Below are 17,797 nucleotides of genomic sequence, written 5' to 3'. Positions count from 1 at the left end.
GGATAAGAACAATGCAAAACACAGTAAAAGTGAAAATACAAGAGCGTTTAGGCCGTTTCTGTTATTAATAGGTTTTGTGATATTTCCTAACGTAAAGTAAGTTGCTTATTAATTCCTTTTTCTCCCCCAGAGTCTTCAGAAAAAAAATACTGAAACAAAGTTCTCACACACTTGCAAACAAAATTTTTTCTGTGACTTATTTCTCTGTTTCGAAATAGAACTGTGGTAGAGAAAGGCATCACCTTCTCTGAAACAAAAAAACTGCTTATCAGAAGCTTTTTGTGAAGTAATGAAACAAGGAGTGCTCAGCTCTTCCTATATGAGGTGCCATGGCTACAAACTAGCTGTGATCCACGGAGCAACACTGACTTCCAGTGAGTATTTACTCCCAAAGGAAACAAGAATGCTCACCCCAAGGACACCTAGCAGGGTATGTAGAAACATACTTCAGGATTAGTCAATAGTAATTTCCATAGCCTCACTCTCTACCTCCGTGCTTGACATGGATTTGAGAAGTCCTTTTTGGGGAGGAGTAGTTGGGGGGTGGCAGGGGGGAGGAATGAAGAAATATTATCCTGTTCTACCAGCAGCTCCTGTTGCTCAGATGTTCCCATCATCATCTAAGGAGCAGAAACCAAAATCCCAGCCTATACTTAGTGCTTGAATCACAAGCATCACTCAAATGATTAGACAGTAAGAGAACTGCATCAGGGAATATCAGGATGGACCAGCCTCTTGCCAAATTCATCTCCTATTTAATTCATATTATTCAGAGCTTGACACATTTTTACTCCTAATAAAGTAGCACTGCTGACATGCCAAGCTTCATGAAACTCTTCTTTCATAATCACATGGTTGTGATAAATACAACGGGGAAAAAAGACCAACTGATTTTGTATCAGTAATTTGAAATGTATTCATAAGCAGTGCTGTAAAAAATAGATTCTGCAAGTTCCAGGGACTAAGTACAACATTCTATACATAACAGTTCTTCAGCTAATAAGCTATTTTTGGACCATGACGGTTAAAGTTACAATATAAATAATGTGGGGAAAAAGGATTGATTAGAAATCTGCTTGTTAAATCAGATTAGAATGACAGACAGCATGTGTGCCAGAAAAGCTGCACACCAGAAAGCCTACCTCAATTACCCTTAAATAATACCAACCTCTATGGGGAAAAACATGCAGCTTCCCTTTCCCAGGTTTTCTTTTCCAAGGCCATTCACTAGACACTTTCTTTTTGGAATCCCAATTTCCTTTTTACTGAGCATGAACCCTGAAGAACAATTCTTGGGTTCTGGCCACTGACCATTTTTAAGTGCACAGTTAAAAACAGCATTGAAAAATTATCACAAACTCTGGTTACAGCTGAGAACTTTGAACTCCCCATTACACAGGGGCACCTACAGCAGCAACAGGCCGAGACTTTGGCTAGGAATTCTGGGCTGATGCTGAGCACACCACAGCTGCCTTCAGGATATGCTAATGGTATAATGGCATTGCTGCCAGAAGACACTGGCACAATTTTAACCGTTGCTATGGCCTCTACACAATTAGCAAGAGACCATGAATTAGCTTGGATTGAATATGAGCCAAAAGAACACAAGTGGGCTTCCATTACAGCTCAAGTAACTTAACAATTCAAGAAATATATATTGCATAATTTTGTCTATGGTTGTGTTTCTAAATGTGTGATGCCCAGTGGATTATGCTTTTCCTTACAGAAATAGAAGCTTTCCATCTTCATTCCCTTTTTGGTTTCCTTTTTAGAGCCTACATCCCATGTTCTATACTATGTATTGTTATCTATAATATTACATGTACACAGAGAAGTACTTGTGTATAGAACATTACCAACATAGTCCCTTTGGAATGACAGTCATTTTCCTATCCAAGAGGGAAAAGCAGCAAAAATGACAAGTTGTTATTTTTAACTACAATACTAACTCCTATTCCTCAGCAGCCTCCATTCCATCTGAGCTAGGCTGGAACAGACTGGATTTCAAAAATGTAGCTAATGCACGTTTGCTGTGGAGCGCTAACAGTGCAGCAAGTTCTTTGGGCCTCCTTTACTTGCTTTTTCCACTGGCAGAATGGAATGTACACAATACAGAACATCACTTTTGATCTGCGTGTGTTTAACAGCAAGAAAACCTGAGAAGATGCTGCTTTTTCTCAGTTTCACAGCCATAAACTTTCAGTTGGACAACCCCATAAGGTTGCATGGATGTGCACAGCAGTATTAGCTCTGCAATGAACACATTTTTAGGAAATAAGAACTATATCTGCTATTACTGCAATGATAACATTAATAAGGTGCAAGCCTATGAAACATGCTGCATAAAAAATAAATCAAACTGGTGGTAAAAACAATGTAAATTATTATTTTCAACGTTTACATGAATCGAGTACTTTGTATACTAGCAACTTGATCATACTGCCTCAAGCTTTCAAGTCCCCTAAATGTGAACTAAGTATGCTTATTCCTCAAATAACATCTTTTGCTGAAAACTGAAATGAAGGCAGACATCATACCTTTGCTTCTCTAAAACTAATTCATTATTTAGTAAAACTAATGAGTTATTGCTCTCATCTGCATTTCAGGCAGAACCCAGACACTGCTTTGCTAAGATGCAAAAGCACAGTAGAGTAGAAATGCTTCTATTTTAGGGTTCAAATTCTACTTATTAGTGTAATACTGGCTATTTAATTACAGGGAAAACAACTTCCATTTAATTGTTACCTTGCAACATCGTAACTCCTTAATACCACATAATTGCAGAAATAATTAAATGCAATTATGTTGGTGATTGTTGCTGATAGATATAAATTATGCATTAATCACAATCTTGACCTATCGCAATCCTACCTCACACTGGACACCATGGCAAAGTTTGTCATCAAAACAGAGAAAATCCAATTGCAGAAAGGCTGCCCAAAGGCTGGATAGAATAACTTGACGTCCTTGGAATCGCAGAACGGTTTGGGTTGGAAGGGACTTTTAAGGATCATCTCATTCCAAGCCCCTATTGTGTGCAGGGCCATCTTTCACTAGATCAGGCTGCCCCAAGCCCCATCCAACGTGGCCTTGAACACTTTCAGGGATGGGGCATCGACAGCTTATCTAGGCAACTTATCTCATCACCTTCATAATAAAAAATTCTTCCTCATATCCCGTCTAAAACTACCCTCTTATCAGTTTAACACCATTGTTCCTCCTCCCCGTTCCCATAGCCAGCCTCCCTCTGCACTAGAACCACTGATATACACTCCCCAACGAAGGAGAAAGAATTCCATTTTCTGTGCAAATAGTTTTTCTGAAAACGAGTAAGTTTTCCAGATACTATTAATACAGACGAGTCTGCATACACATCATAATTCCTTGGAAGAAAAAGCCCAACGACGCCAAACGGTGCTGAGACCTTGAGGAGTGACCTCGAGGCTGCTGCAATGCTGTGAGCAATTGTGTACTCAGGCTGTTCAAATTAGGCTCTTCTTGCTGTCACAGCAGTTCCTGGTGCATGCCTGACTGAGTTTTCAGAAGGAATGTATTTGTTGTTTCAGTGTGGACCCTTTGGAAACAACCAAAATACATCGGAATCCAAAATGCATAATTTTTTTCACTATCCTACACATTACTACTTGGAATCAGAGTGCAGCTGTATCTATAATTTCCTAGTAACTTGATCTACACTGCTTTTATAATAACTCTGCAATAGTAAGAAAAATTTCTGGACCATAAATTAAGGATCACAGCTCAGAAATTGACCAACTCACAACAGAGGGAAAATTAGGCATCTTTCAGTATTTCTATCTGAGATCAGACAGCAATTTGTCACATATGATATTCAATATATTCTACATAAAGCTCTCTTTATTTCCCCAAACTAACAAGTAATAAAATACAGTACACCACACAGTACATTCTGTGATTCAGTCGTAGCTCTGTCATGTTCACCAGGTTACTCTTCCCAGAGCTAACACTTGCCTCCCCTTTACCAACACAAGCAAGATTTGTAAATGAACTGTTACCTCTGTCACTACGAACTGAATTCTGGTTGGAGACTGAGGTTCCCCAAAACTGAATTCTGCTAGACAGCTGTGACTGTAGAAATCAAGACTATAACACTTCTGTACAATTATTTTGCCATTCAGAAACCTGAATGGCAAACTTATTGGATGAATACAGAGAAATAACTAAGCTGATCAATAAAATTACAAGTCTAGTATCAGATTAGAGACTCAGAGCTGTCATATAGAAAACCAGGAGCTGTACTTTGGCTTTTAACTGACAGATTAATTTCTTCTAACAGCTGCAAAGTATACAATAAGTCACTCATTAAAATCAGATCTTACATCTCAAGTGTAAAAACATCTCTACTCAATTTCTAAGTGCTAATATAACTGGGGATACAAACATCCCAAACTCAGCAAGTAGCAGGAAAAAAAAAAAACGACAGAAAGCTAACAAAGTAGAAACAGTTTAGTTTTGTCACAATGAGTCAAACCTTTAGGATAACCCTCAGGGTTTATCTTCCCCCTTTTCTTACCCTTACACACCAACTCCCAAAAACACCCCTCCAATTCCCCAAACCCCAAGGGAGAAGTTTCCAATTAAATCTATGCAGTTCATCACATAAAATGCCTTTCTATACTGTGCAGCTCACCTGCCTGAAGCACTGTATCACTAGAACCCATCACTTTGTGCCCTATGGTTACAATCTTGATTTTTTTTCCGCCAGGTCATAACATTTGGCTACAATTAAGCTAAATATATGGCTTCCCTTGTGGAAGGAAACTACAGGAAGAAAATTCCCTTTTAGGAAGGGGTGTGTTTGATCTGCCAATAGCAGGGGTGCATTAGCAGTGCCCCCAAACATCTCTAGAGTCTCATGGCCATTTCTCCCTGTATATGGAACTCCCAGGGCAGCTCAGACACAGGCCCTTGCACACAGCTTGCCCGGGGCTAGCAGCTCAGTTGGTGCCAGCAGCTCAGGCAGATGCAGGAAGTCCCCAGGCTGCAGATTCTGCACCCTGGAGCCCTGGTAACACTTGCTGCTCCCTACAGACAGCAGAGTATATTCTAAGTCTCTGTTTTAATTGCTCGTCCTCCCAATAAGTGTGCCTTTCCAATGGACCAAATTTTGAGGAAGCTGCTAAATAGCTCAACTGTATTTACATTCATTTGGAAATCTTCAGGGCTGCCACTTCATAACTGTTCCATGGAAAAATTTTATTAGATCAGCTGAATGACTTCTCATTAATCATTTCCTAAGGTCAAGAAACCGGCAAAGAAACCCCCTTTTTTCCCATGATATCAGGATGACATAGTGCTATATAGGGATTAAATCACCATCAGTTTGGGATCTGTGCAAGTATGAAGCACTTCCTGTCAACAGCATGCAAATTCAGGTCTTGGACTTCCCAAATTTGTAACATGTAAGAGAAATCTACTACATAAGAAGCAATATGAGGATGAAATCATGAAGCCAGGCACCTGAGGTAGCACTACCACAATACTCCTCAGACAATAGCTGCTGTAAGAGAAACTAAACAATAGTCTTCATTATCTATGAACAAAAATATGTATTATTTCCTATTATTTTGCATTATTAATACATATTATTTCCTATATTCACAAACATACTCAAGGCTGTAGTCTTTATGTAATAACCTGTCCCTTACCAGGCACAAACACCACAGATTGCTCTGTAGAGCCATAGCTAAGGTAAACTCAAGGGTTCTCAGAGTCCTGCTTAGGAGGAGCAGCGCTGTGAAAATGGCTTTTAATGGCTCATACAACTGGTTAATGAGTGACATTAAAACACATCTGTTATTTGGAAAACCTTGAGCAGTGCTATTTCCTGGTATCTGATACGGAGTGCAGTGTTTAACAACATAGTGAAGTCAGAGACAAGACAGATACAACAAAAGCCTTTCAAACCAATCTAAAAAATCCCAGTGAGTAGAAAAATCTAAAATGGGTGGGATTTTAGATTTTGATTCCATATTGGATTATTAAATTCTTACAATTATTCTTCATAGGCTAAGGACTGCATAGAATTTATATCAGCAAGAACAAGTTAGAATTCTCACAAGTTAATGAAAAATCTTGCAGACCTCCAGACAGAAATTACTTGGATTCCCCTGACATCAGTTCTCTTCACCCAAAATAATTTTATTTTTTGTCTGATAAGCATCACTACAAGTTTCTTAATAAATATACGAAGTAACTGACATTGATTGCAGTGAGGAAACTTAACCAGACATTCCTAGCCCTAGTACTACTTTAGCTATGGGTAGTGGCTAGGTCACACTTTACTACATTAATGTGTCTATTTAGTAGATTTGTGGCAGGGAGTCAGAGCTTAAACCTCCAAAGCATAACTGATTTGGTCCTGTGATGTCCCAGTTTGTGAATCATTAACGTCATCACAGGCTGAGGTTGGAAGGGAACCCCTGAAGTTATGCTCTGGTGCCCTTGGAGGGTACTTGGTGCTGTCTCAGGCTTGCTCTCAGATTTGGCTGTGACTTAGTGGAATCCACACCTCTCTGACCAGCCTCTGGTGGTGCTCAGTCACCCTCACTGCAAAAAAATGTTTCTTGATGTTCAGAAGAAAACTTCCCTGTTTCATTTTGTGCCCAGTGGCTCCAGTTCTGGCACCAGGCAGCAAAGGCAGCCAAGTCCTGTCTCCTCTGTACCCTCCCTACAACTATTTGTCCATTGAGGAGATGCCTCTGAGCCTTCTCTTCTGAGCTCAAGAACCACAGTGCTCCCAGCCATTCCCTGCAGACAGGATGGTGCTTGTCCTTGAACACCTTCTTTGTCCTTGGCTGCACACTCTCCACTATGTCCACGTCTCGCCTGTGCTGAGGAGCCCAGAGTATCCAATAGGGGATATGGATACTGTGTGTAAGGGTATGAGCGCTGAACCCTTGGAAAAAGCTGCTACAAGGTCAGGAATGGCTCTGTACAGGAAGTGTGAAAAGCTAAGTCAACGATGCTTACAGCATGCCAGCACACAGAAGGTTTCCTAATACCAAAGATTACCATTGTCTGACTTAGCTTTAACATCTTTGACCACATTCCTGACCCAGATTTTATATAAAAAAAAATTGTCCTTAATATTATAGTTCAACAGAGAAAGTCCAAGACAACATTTAAGCATCAAGTTGTTTCCCAATAAAATAACTTCAAAACCACTCAGGACTCTTAGTTTTGGCCACCTTACATTTTAAACAAATAAATGCCACTTAGCACTGAAAACATGACGTTATTACATTTCTAAAATAATCTCCTAAGGTTGAAAGCAGACCTCCAAAAGGTTTATTCCATAAAGTTTGCATAGATCCCCTTTAATTGTCTGGGGATCTCTTGCACTTAGACACCAAGAAGAATCACTATGCAATACACAGATGATGATACAATCTCTACTTTCGGCATTTGTCTCCTCATTAACTTTTCTGAATGACACCACAAAGTTAATAGCACTCTTTCCCAATCCTCCTAAGGAGAACATCTGAAATTAGTCATTATCTTTTATGCCTCAACAATGGCTGGAAAAGTTTAGGGAAGAAATAAGTGGGTTTATGCTAATTTCCAAGGCAGTCAATTGAGACAGTAAAAGATCAAGTAATCGGAATGAGTCACAAAAATCTGGCAAAGCAAGAAACTAGAACTTGATTTCCTGAGTTCTGACCTGGAGCCTTTTGAACTTTAGCTACAAGCTTGTTGATTTTCCCATTTGTATCCCAAAGGCAACATATACAAAAGTACGTGGAGTCAGCAATTTGAATTCTGCATGATAATGTAGCTTCTATCAGAAATATATGAATGCTTTCCTAAGCTATGCTTGTAGTGCAGTAACACTTGGGGAGAGAGGATAGGTATGGATTATGCTTTTTTCCCTCCAAGTAATCATGCAAAGAATAAGTAGTGCATGTCAGGCTTCTGTTCCAAGTCCTTACAAGGCTTTGGCACACAGACAAATGGCTTCCAGAGTGTCCCTGTGAATCCAGTGGTCCAGACACAGGCTAACACTAATGACCCTTAACCTGATGATACTTGAGCTGGGATGTGAATCTAGCAGAGATGCCTATCAGTGCACTGACATCCCCACACCTGTCTGGGGCAAGATCCTGCCCAGCCACTGTGGTCAGGGTGGCATTCATAGCCAAGCCAAATGCCAGGCTATGACACAATCCAGTAGTTTTGCCTAAGAGGAAGCACGTCAAGCATGAAGATGAAGAGAACTGTGTTTAGCATGCTTTTGGTCCCCTACCATAAATAAAGGAAACTGAAATATTTGTCCATAACTTCCTTGTGATTCACAGTGAGTTTCCCTGGCAGACTAGGTGACAGTCATTGAAAATCCAGAGAAATGTCTGTGTACCCAGTGCCTGATGTCCTTGAACATTTATTGTACAGGCAATCTGAATGCTCAGCATGGCTCACAGGAGCTTGTTACTGTAGTATTCCTTACACAGTATCACATATCAATTCTTTCCTTCTCCTGCAGAGTCTGAGAGATGTTTAAAACAATGGATTATAGCAGGAAGTTTGCCTCTGTGCCAAACCAGAGTTAAGCCCACATTAAGCTCACTGAAGTCCTTGCAGTACCTCACAAAAAATCACTATCAATTTTAGAATTCTGTGTTTAAATTCTCATCCTAATTTCATTCACCACAATGTTTCAGAACAAAGGGGAGAGAAAGATTAAACGCTTGGGTCCAGATTATCTTTTAAAATATACACATATACTGATTCTTACACATATAATGCATTTATAATTTACAACTGACAGAAATCAAAGAAGTTGAAACAGAATCAATATCAAGACGGGTTAAGCTGGAAGAAGAATACAGAATAAACAGACCAAGTAAAAAGCAAGTGCACAGAGATACCTTAGCTTATAATAAAGGGATATCTTTATTATCAGAGGATAATAAAAAGAGGAATTGCATAGGAATGGAGAAAGCCCAGGGATAATGCTTCACACATTTGGCAGCATTCCCCTTAAGAAGAACAAGAACAGATGCAGATATTTCTCTCATTTACATCAAGACAATATCAATGACTCTGACTGAAGAAGTTCTGGGAAAGAAGAGGGAATAACAAAACTTGCAAAGTTTTTGTATATGTAAAACCACGTGAGAGCATCTCCTACTAAAGACAATGACCATGAACCTACAACTTACCTGGAGAATTAAATGCTGGAAACTCTTGCACTAACAAATCCATTTTAGACTTCTGTTCCTGAAATTACAGTAAAGAGCAAAGTGCATTCCCCAAAAACCACACCAGCTTATCCTGCTCCAAATCTTTTGTGAACCTAATCTAATTTCCAGGTTAACTTCTGTGTTCTCCTTAATTGCCATGCACTTGAAAGGCAGTGCCTCAGACAGCTAATAGGCTCTTTGGAGTGAGATATGCAGATACATGTTCCAAAAGCTGTGCCAATCAAAGATTTTCACAAAAAACTGAGATAGTAATTCTATTGCTGTGGTGATTTAAGAGAGGTCAGGCTCACAGGAGCAGGTAGTCTTGTTAGGTAAACCCTTGGGCAGGCAGTCACAGAAGACTCAGTAAAAGGTCACCTTTGTGAACACACATAGGCTGAAAAACATCAGAATAAGATGACTGAGCATGCAAAGATTTCTTGCCCAATGTTCAACTCAATAATGGGGCCACATGTGAGTTCTGCCCTGTGTGTAAAAAGGAGGATTCATGTCCCATCAGCATTACAATAAAACTTCAGACTCCCATATGTAGATATTGTAGAAGCTGGAAATGAAAGCATTTGCATACAATGACACACATGCAAGATATCATTTAATGAGGCTTTTGGGTACAGAAGCTGAAACTGCTTCAGGAGCCTACAACACAGAAAATGTTACCTTACTTACCAGTTAACTGCTCATGGCACAAATGCTGCTTTCTTGCTCTGCACACAAGTGTTGTCAGGGCATTACATGGCAGACAGCTCCAAGGTATTTCTGGAGGTTCACCCAGGTTTTAAACCCACCAAGGTTTCTATTCTTTTTTAATAGAAATGTACATATATATAGCATGACTCTGCTTTGAAATATCAATACATGCACTTTTTATGTCAGTCTGAACACAACCATCATTGAAATCACATTTGAGGAGCCCATTGCCAATAAACCCACTCTTTTGAAAGGTATCAGCTCATGTAGTCAGATCAGTGGACAGTCAACACTTCTGTTAGCCCAGCTGCACTGTCGTGGAATAGGACTCAGGGGAATGTGTCACATCTTCCCTTCCAAAAGAAGATTAAAAGCATTATGGAAACTTAAGGAAATAATTTGACAGCCATGACACAGAACAGTTCAAGAAAGATCAAGAAAAAAACCCAAAACACTAATACAACCGTGATTGGGAAATAACTTTATTCTTCAACTACAACACCAAGGCACAGGTGCCAGAGAGGAACTGCAAATTCCACCAAACAGATGAAATTCAACTGAGACTAAATAAAAATTTTTTTAAAAATTGATTGATTGACTTGCCTAGAGACACAACCAAAGAATGCAGCAGTGATTACTTCACCTTGCTGGCATAAAAGGCCTTAAATAAATTACTTGCTTTTATTCAGTATTTAACCAGGCCAGAATCAACAAGTATATTAAGTGTTAGCTAGAACAAATAATTCCACCTTACAAAGCAAGGTTTTTTTCCGGTATTTTTGGTGTGATTTTTTTTTGTTTGTTTGGGTTTCTGGTTTTGTTTTGGTGGGGGTTTTTTTCTGTTTTTGTTTGTTTTGGGTTTTTTGGGGTGTTTGTTTGGGTTTGTTTTTTGTTTGTTTGATTGGTAGAAGGTTTTTCTGATGTGGGTTTTTCTGTTTGGTTGACTGGGGCTTTCTTCCATGATGTTTGGGTTTATTGGCTTGTGAGTTCTTTGGTTTTTTTGTTTCTGTTATTAATGTTTGGGTTTGGTGGAGTGTTTTTTTGTTTGGAGTTTTTGTGTGTGTGTGGTACACCAAGAGCAGAATACCAGTACAATAGCAGTAGAGGTCCTTGGTTTTCAGGGCTAACCTGCACTGCTCCAGGCTCCAAAAGTGTTCTCCAACTTGACCAGGTTATATTTACCTGTCTACAACAGGAAGTTCCAAGCATGAGCTGTAGCTACCCATCTCATACAGTTGGTATCTAAAACAATTCCTTTTCTCACACATAATTTGATATTGCATCACTACATGACCCTTACCTTAATGCAAATGGAATCCCATCATATCTCCCAATTTTTAGCATTCATTTCTTTCCAGTTGTGTCATTATTTACAAAATGTTTCACCTACTAAGACCCTGCAATTTTGGAATAAGAGCTGGTAACTTTTATTTTGGCAAGGTTCACATACTTAAATTTCACTTACCTCAGCAATGTTCTAGGTGTGAAGCATTTCCACAATTTGCCCACTGTCCTCCCTGTTTCAGTCTGTAGATTTTCTCCTTTTGAGTTTTCTTCCTTCTTCTCCTTCTGTGTCTGTCTCCTTCTTACTGTCACAATAGGGAATAAAACAGGATGTAATTTATATTACTAATGCTATGCATTAAGTGGTGGCACTCTATGCATTGCAGACACACAAAAAAATACATCACTTTCACCTTCATTATCAGTCTATAGTCATTCCCTCTATAGTCAAAACTGTTGGTCCCTCCTGCTTATTAAGTGTATCTTTGAACCTAAGCTGTCTGTTTTAAAACCTTCTCTGCTCTGTTGTAACCAAGAGCTCCATAGGAAAGCATAACATTGACAAGCAGCTTTTTTTCTTTCATTTCTGATTGCTGACTTTACCACAAACCTGGTATCAGTTGGTTGAAAATTGAACGAGGTTAGGCTGAAAATATTTCAAGAATCTAAAATATTAAAGGCATTATTTTCATCTTGCTAACTATGTGTCATTTTCATGGGCCAAAAATCATAGGATTTCAAACACCTTTTTATTTAAAGATGCTCAAACTCAGATTTTGCCCCCTCAAACTCTCAAACAAGTGGGTTGTATGACATTACAGGACAAGTCTTTTATGATGAATCTGTCAAGATGCTGTCCTTATATATTTCCATATTTACCGGGCATCAGTAAACACTTTTCCTTTGATATTTTAAAGCAAATTGAAAGATGCCTCGGATCTCTATAATATGGTGACAATAAAAAGGGCAGGTAGTGTTAATCTGGGAGGGAGAGAGAAATTTTCCATGAGAGATTTTCCCATTATCAGTCAAACAAAGTGTTTGATCCAGGCAAGACAGCAAGGTGTGACACCATCTGCCCATCACTGTGGCTGTCAATGGTAATGAAATTTAGCTGTTCATGAACATTCCTTCTGTTTTGCTACTAGACCACCAAGAAGTAGTCAGAGTGAAATACTGCTCATTTTACAGTGCTGCACCTATCTGTGTTCTGTTCAGTGACCAGAACAAATAAATTATTGGCACAATGTTAAACCCAGGCTGTCATATGGATACAATAAAGCAACTACTGCCAGCCCTGTCTCCAACATGTGCCAGTCATTTCACAAATTCTTTGATGACTTGTCCTGACTTCTCAATGGACTCTTCACACATGAGCACTGTTGTATTCAGCTGCTTTTAATTCACTGACTTCACATTCATATTCTCCATGATTCATCATTCCTGCAGTTCCTGGTCACTTCCATCCCTGTATCCCATGGTTCTTGCTTGCTTCTGCCATAGGTGGCAGAAGCTGTCTCTGTATTCCCTCTCTGCAGCTGCCATCCTTGTCCTTGTTACATCCTGCTCAACTCTGCACTCATTGTTCCTTCTTGCTGCAGAGAGGGCAATATCCTTACATCTTACTCCTAGGGTGTATCCAAAACATGCATAAACCACTTGGGAAAAAGTCCTGACTGTTGACAGAACAGCAGCACTCCTCCACCTGCCCCCCCTGCAGACTCATCCCTGCCTCTGGAGCAGACTATGGGGCAGCACCACCTGTTTCTCTAATACACCAATCTTCTTTTATACTTACCATTGTTCACTTCTTGGAGATCAATCCATTTGACTTAAGCTCCTACAAAAAAAAATTTTTAAAAGGCACCACAGAGGTGGGATGCAGTCAAATTTTTCCAAATGTGAACTAGGCTGGAAAGGAACTTGGTGAAATGCTCTTGAACCTTATTTGTAGCAAAGACAAAACAAGAGCTAGATTTACCCCAGAAAGAAGCAACAGAACCTATTCCTCGATTTCTCAATGAGCTTGTACCACTAGATGGTGCTTTCAAGAGAACCAAACAATTCAAGTCAAAGCACCAGGAAAGGTCAACAGACCAGAATGGAGAGAAAAAAGGCAGAATAAACCAAACTAAAAATGTACCTTTATGTTATTAAACTTGCGTTGTAGGCTACATTGTGGTGCCCTGGCAGAGAAAGGGAGCCTTAACACTGTCATCACAACAGGGACATGACGAACAATGACGTGGTAATAAATGTTCTGAGCTCTCAGTTGCTTCCAGCAAAGGATATCAGGGCATGGAGAGAAGAAAATAGACTCGAGCACCCTCTGGGCAAGCAGATGTCATTTTCAGAAAAGAGATGAATTACACTCAAAGTGGCCTGAAGCCATCTCACTTACCACCTGTCATAGTCCCTCCAAGCATAACACTGGATCACTGGGCTCAGTAGTCTGGGAAAAAAAAAAAAAAAAAAAAAGTTGGTGTTTGTCCTTATGAAAAGCCATGAACTGAGGACTTTTCTGGTTATTTCCACCATTCAGAAGCTCGTTAAACAAACCATAAGAAAAGCTTGGCAACTGCCTTGTTCATCCTGTTTTAAAACATGTGTAACATTGCTGTACAGATGAACAGCTCAGCCAGCTGGAAGCTTCAAGATGTGTTGTTTTGCCTCATGCTCCAATCAGGTAATGAATAGAACATGGCACAGAACAAATATATACATTTTAATTTCAGTCTTTGCACTGTTTTATTGTTTGTTTAAGCCAGCCCAACTGAGACTCCTTGCACTATACGCCTCTGGTTGCATTCCATTGGAAACAAAGGCATATTTGAGGGAAGTACCTCTCACAAAGAGGTATTGATGAACCAGAAATCAGAGTCTGGACAAATGACCATTTTTCTATAAACACAGCTTTATTGTTTCAGCTGTTCTTCTCCAAGGGAATAAATATTTCATTATTCAAAGCAGTGGCTGAAAAAGCAGAACAACTCCTCCCCCTTCAACCAATAATCTTCCTCTCTCCACTCTAGAAAAACCTAACTCCCTGGTATCCTCTTGCAATATTTGTATTAATTTTTTCATTCTTAACTTGTCTACAAACATATTGCTGTGGAGGTAAAAAGAGAGAGCCTGAGCCAATTAAGATGTGTACAGTAATTTCTGTAATCTCTTGCCCACCACACATGAAAGGGAGGAACCAATTCTGTCTTCCCTCCAGCCCTAGCAGATTGATTTCAACATCTAATCTGCGTCAGGAACACTTTTCTTCTGGGAATCACTCTCTGATCCACACAAACCCCACAGCACCAGAGGTACAAAACAAGCTTTCAGTAGGTGTGGAGGGTTATTTCCATGCTCTTACCCAAAATCCACACAGGCAAGATGGAAGGAATGCAGGTGAACAGATTCTCTAGTGTCTTGTATCTCAAGAGAGAAGTGAGGGGAGAACTTATTACTGCCTCCAGCTGTCCAGTGGCATTGGTAAAGAAGCAGCGCGGCTTTTTGGGAAGTGCTCAGTGATAGTAAGAAAGGCAAGGGACACAAAGGCCAAGACCAGAAGAGCTGCCTAGATACTTGAGAAAAACCTTGTCCAATACTGGAGGAGGTTGCCCAGATAGGCTGTGAAACTCTGATACAGTCACATGTTCCAGACTGAAGTGGCCAGGCCCTAAGCACCCAAAACTAAAACGATCAATTCTGGTCAGGGGTGGGATTAAACCTCCAGACACAGCTTCCAACCTGGATTATTTTAGGACTCTTATGCTCTGGATCTGGAGTAACTGTATCCAGTAACAATCTCCAAAACTGTCTTCCAAAAGTTCTACAAGGGCAAAATGAAGCAGCAGATCCATCTTCTACAGAAAGAAGATGGATTAAGGCTCCCAAATATTCAAACATACATATGGCAGTTCTGTAGTGGATTTTAAGACACTTTTCCATTCACAGCACACAAAACCAAAAATCCCAATAAGCATTTACTAAGTCTCAGTTAATAACCATATATAGGAAAATATCACCCCCCCAACCACAACAACTTACACCACAAAAAAAGGAAAAAAATTACATGAACTGCAAACCGATCAAGCTTTACCACACCTTATCAATAAAAGAATCAACCTTCCAAAATGGTCAGTAAAACTAGAGTGTAGAAGGAGAGGTTCATCATGAAATGGCAGATATTTTCTTCCCTAAATATGCACTTAGACCAGCTGCAGTTCCATCATTACAGCTAGAGTAAGAGGATAACGAGAGAAATGCAAGTGTAACACTTCACTGCTCCAAACGTTTTCATGCTCTTGCCTATGTTTAACACACTCTTGATATGAAATAAGATCCTTTAGCAAAACACTCAGTGCATTATTCAGTGTTCCCAGGAGGGCTTTAATATGAATGTACTCAGCAAGAGACAATAGCCTGAATTAAATCACCGAGGGCTGAGTAAAGGACGAGGTCCTGCAGAGGAAGATCATTGATAGGAGGAGACAAACACAGGAAACACATCATTATGGGATGGCATCAGCCCCGGGCTGCAGAGAGATGGAGGAGCTCTGGACTGAGAAACAGCTCCTGCACTCCCCCACGTCACAGCAACACCTCTGTCTGCAATTATGTCGTTCCCATCCAATTTTGGTGTACGTGGTGCATCACAAGCACCGATGGAGTGACATGGATATCCACAGATACAAGATACAAGCCAGTTAGCTCTATTTCCACACAACTGTTTGAGAATATATTAGCAAAAAACAACCCAAAGGAAATAAACACAAGGCAAATTCCCCCTCCAAGAGAAGAAGAAAAGATTCCTAGAAAATAAAAACATACAAAACGCTTGTTGGAAAGGGGGAGAACAGATTTTTCAATAATATAAAATATTAATAGTTTTTTTCTGCAATTGTTTAAAACTGACTTCCTAGAGTTTGTATAAATCATGTTGCTGATATTCTGTACAAACTCACTACTTTATTAAAGATACTTCCAGTGTTCTATTTAATACTGTTATTTGAATGCAGCCTTTAACATTCCATTATTCAGAATGACATCAAAATTGTTAAATGCACAAAAGTTCCAAAGTTAGTACATAAACTCATGAAGAACTTGGACAGATACACATAAAATGGCTCATTTGTGACCTCTGACTTATAAGAAACAAGTATGTCATCAGGGTTATGACATGACACACCAATAGATTTCTAATATCTACACATATAATTTAAAACTTCTTTTTAGCTTGTTGGAGCTCTAATTTGTTAAGGCTATTCTTTTCCCTAGTTTTGGGAGGAATGGAAATGGGTTCCTGACATTCTTAGAAGCATCTTTCCTATCCTTCTCTTGGTATTTAGTTCATCTTCTAAATAAAAGGGGAGAAGAAAGGCTGCACTGAAAACTAAATTAACGAGAGCAGTTTGGGGAGAAAATGACTTTCAATTTGTTCTCTCTTCCAAAGCTGATTGCCTGCCCTAAATGATTCATTCTACACTTCAGGTCTCCAAGCTTTCTGCTTGCCTTAAGCACAAGGACAGCATGAAATAATTGAAACCAACAACAAGGAAAAGCTTGACATCGTAGGAAATGGTACTGGACACTCTTTAAAAACAGATAAACCGGTAAGAAGTGGTAAAGCCACCAAAGGGACAATGTAAAATGACCCAGTAGGTATCCTAAAAGGTGCAGCTATAAAAACAAGACACAAGTTCAGCTGCAAAAGGCTTTGATGGTGGAATTGCACAGTATGGACACATTTCTTAGATGTGAGCAGAAGTGACACCTCAGTAAAAGAGGCTTCTGCGGAGTTTAGAAAACAGCTTGGAAGAATGCCTTTATTACTAGGGCTACTTAGGAGCACAGAAGAGGGAAAATAAAGACAGGAATGCATAAAGATAAAAGTCTATTACTGTAAAGATTGAATAGAAAAAGAGAACTAGTTCCTGGGGAGCCTGCTTCTCCATCTGAAACATAAAGAAGTTTTCTGATATTGGAAGCAGTGACATTCTATCATAATGCTTGCAGAATGAAACACAGACACACAAGTGAGGAGCTTGCTTGGAAGACGTGGCATGAGGATGTGATGGTGGCTGCCCACACACTGTGAAACAACTTCTCGGCATGTGGTAGGTACATAGAGTGACTTTGGCACGCTTCCCCATCACCCCCAAGAGCAGAGTTACAACAAGATGAACCGGCACTGCCTGTGAGGGCCCACAGCTGTACAATAAGTTCAGTAGCAGAAGTTCCTGACTTCCCAAAACACTGCAGAGCTGAGATATGCTGGTGGCAACAGGAATGCCCTATTCTCTCCCCTCTCTGGACCCACATCAGTGGCTGTAACTGATTCCCATAGCAGACTGGATTCACCAGAGTTGGGTTATTCTGCTTCTCGCTCATTGCCAGAAGTCACTGTCCCCGACCCCTCCCAGCTTGGTATGTGAGTGCATTTCTATAAGTCACCAGGTACTGGAGCTCAAACCAGGATCTCTGCCCTGTACCCCTTGCAAACATCCCAAAAAGAAGGCTGGAGAGCCCTGTTCCAGTTCTTAATCTGTCACTTCTCATAAATGTCTGATCAGCTATTCAGGATTGAAAGG

General features: G+C 39.9%; 1 protein-coding gene across 1 annotated transcript in view; it reads right to left on the bottom strand.

The window, feature by feature from the left end:
• Positions 1 to 17,797, bottom strand: part of ARSJ (arylsulfatase family member J) — a 149,858-nt gene that overhangs the window by 125,157 nt on the left and 6,904 nt on the right. The window contains exons 2-3 of the mRNA XM_088164242.1: positions 13,615 to 13,665; positions 11,395 to 11,518 (exon numbers count right to left, since the gene is read on the bottom strand). Of these exons, the coding sequence (XP_088020368.1) occupies positions 11,395 to 11,518; positions 13,615 to 13,639 (149 nt within the window). The 5' untranslated portion in view covers positions 13,640 to 13,665. The remainder of the gene's footprint in view (positions 1 to 11,394; positions 11,519 to 13,614; positions 13,666 to 17,797) is intronic.

Source organism: Sturnus vulgaris, chromosome 4, assembly GCF_052056855.1.
Source record: "Sturnus vulgaris isolate bStuVul1 chromosome 4, bStuVul1.hap1, whole genome shotgun sequence".
NCBI lineage: Eukaryota > Metazoa > Chordata > Aves > Passeriformes > Sturnidae > Sturnus > Sturnus vulgaris.
Note: the sequence above shows the minus strand (reverse complement) of the source record. Positions and strands in the feature narration are given on the sequence as shown.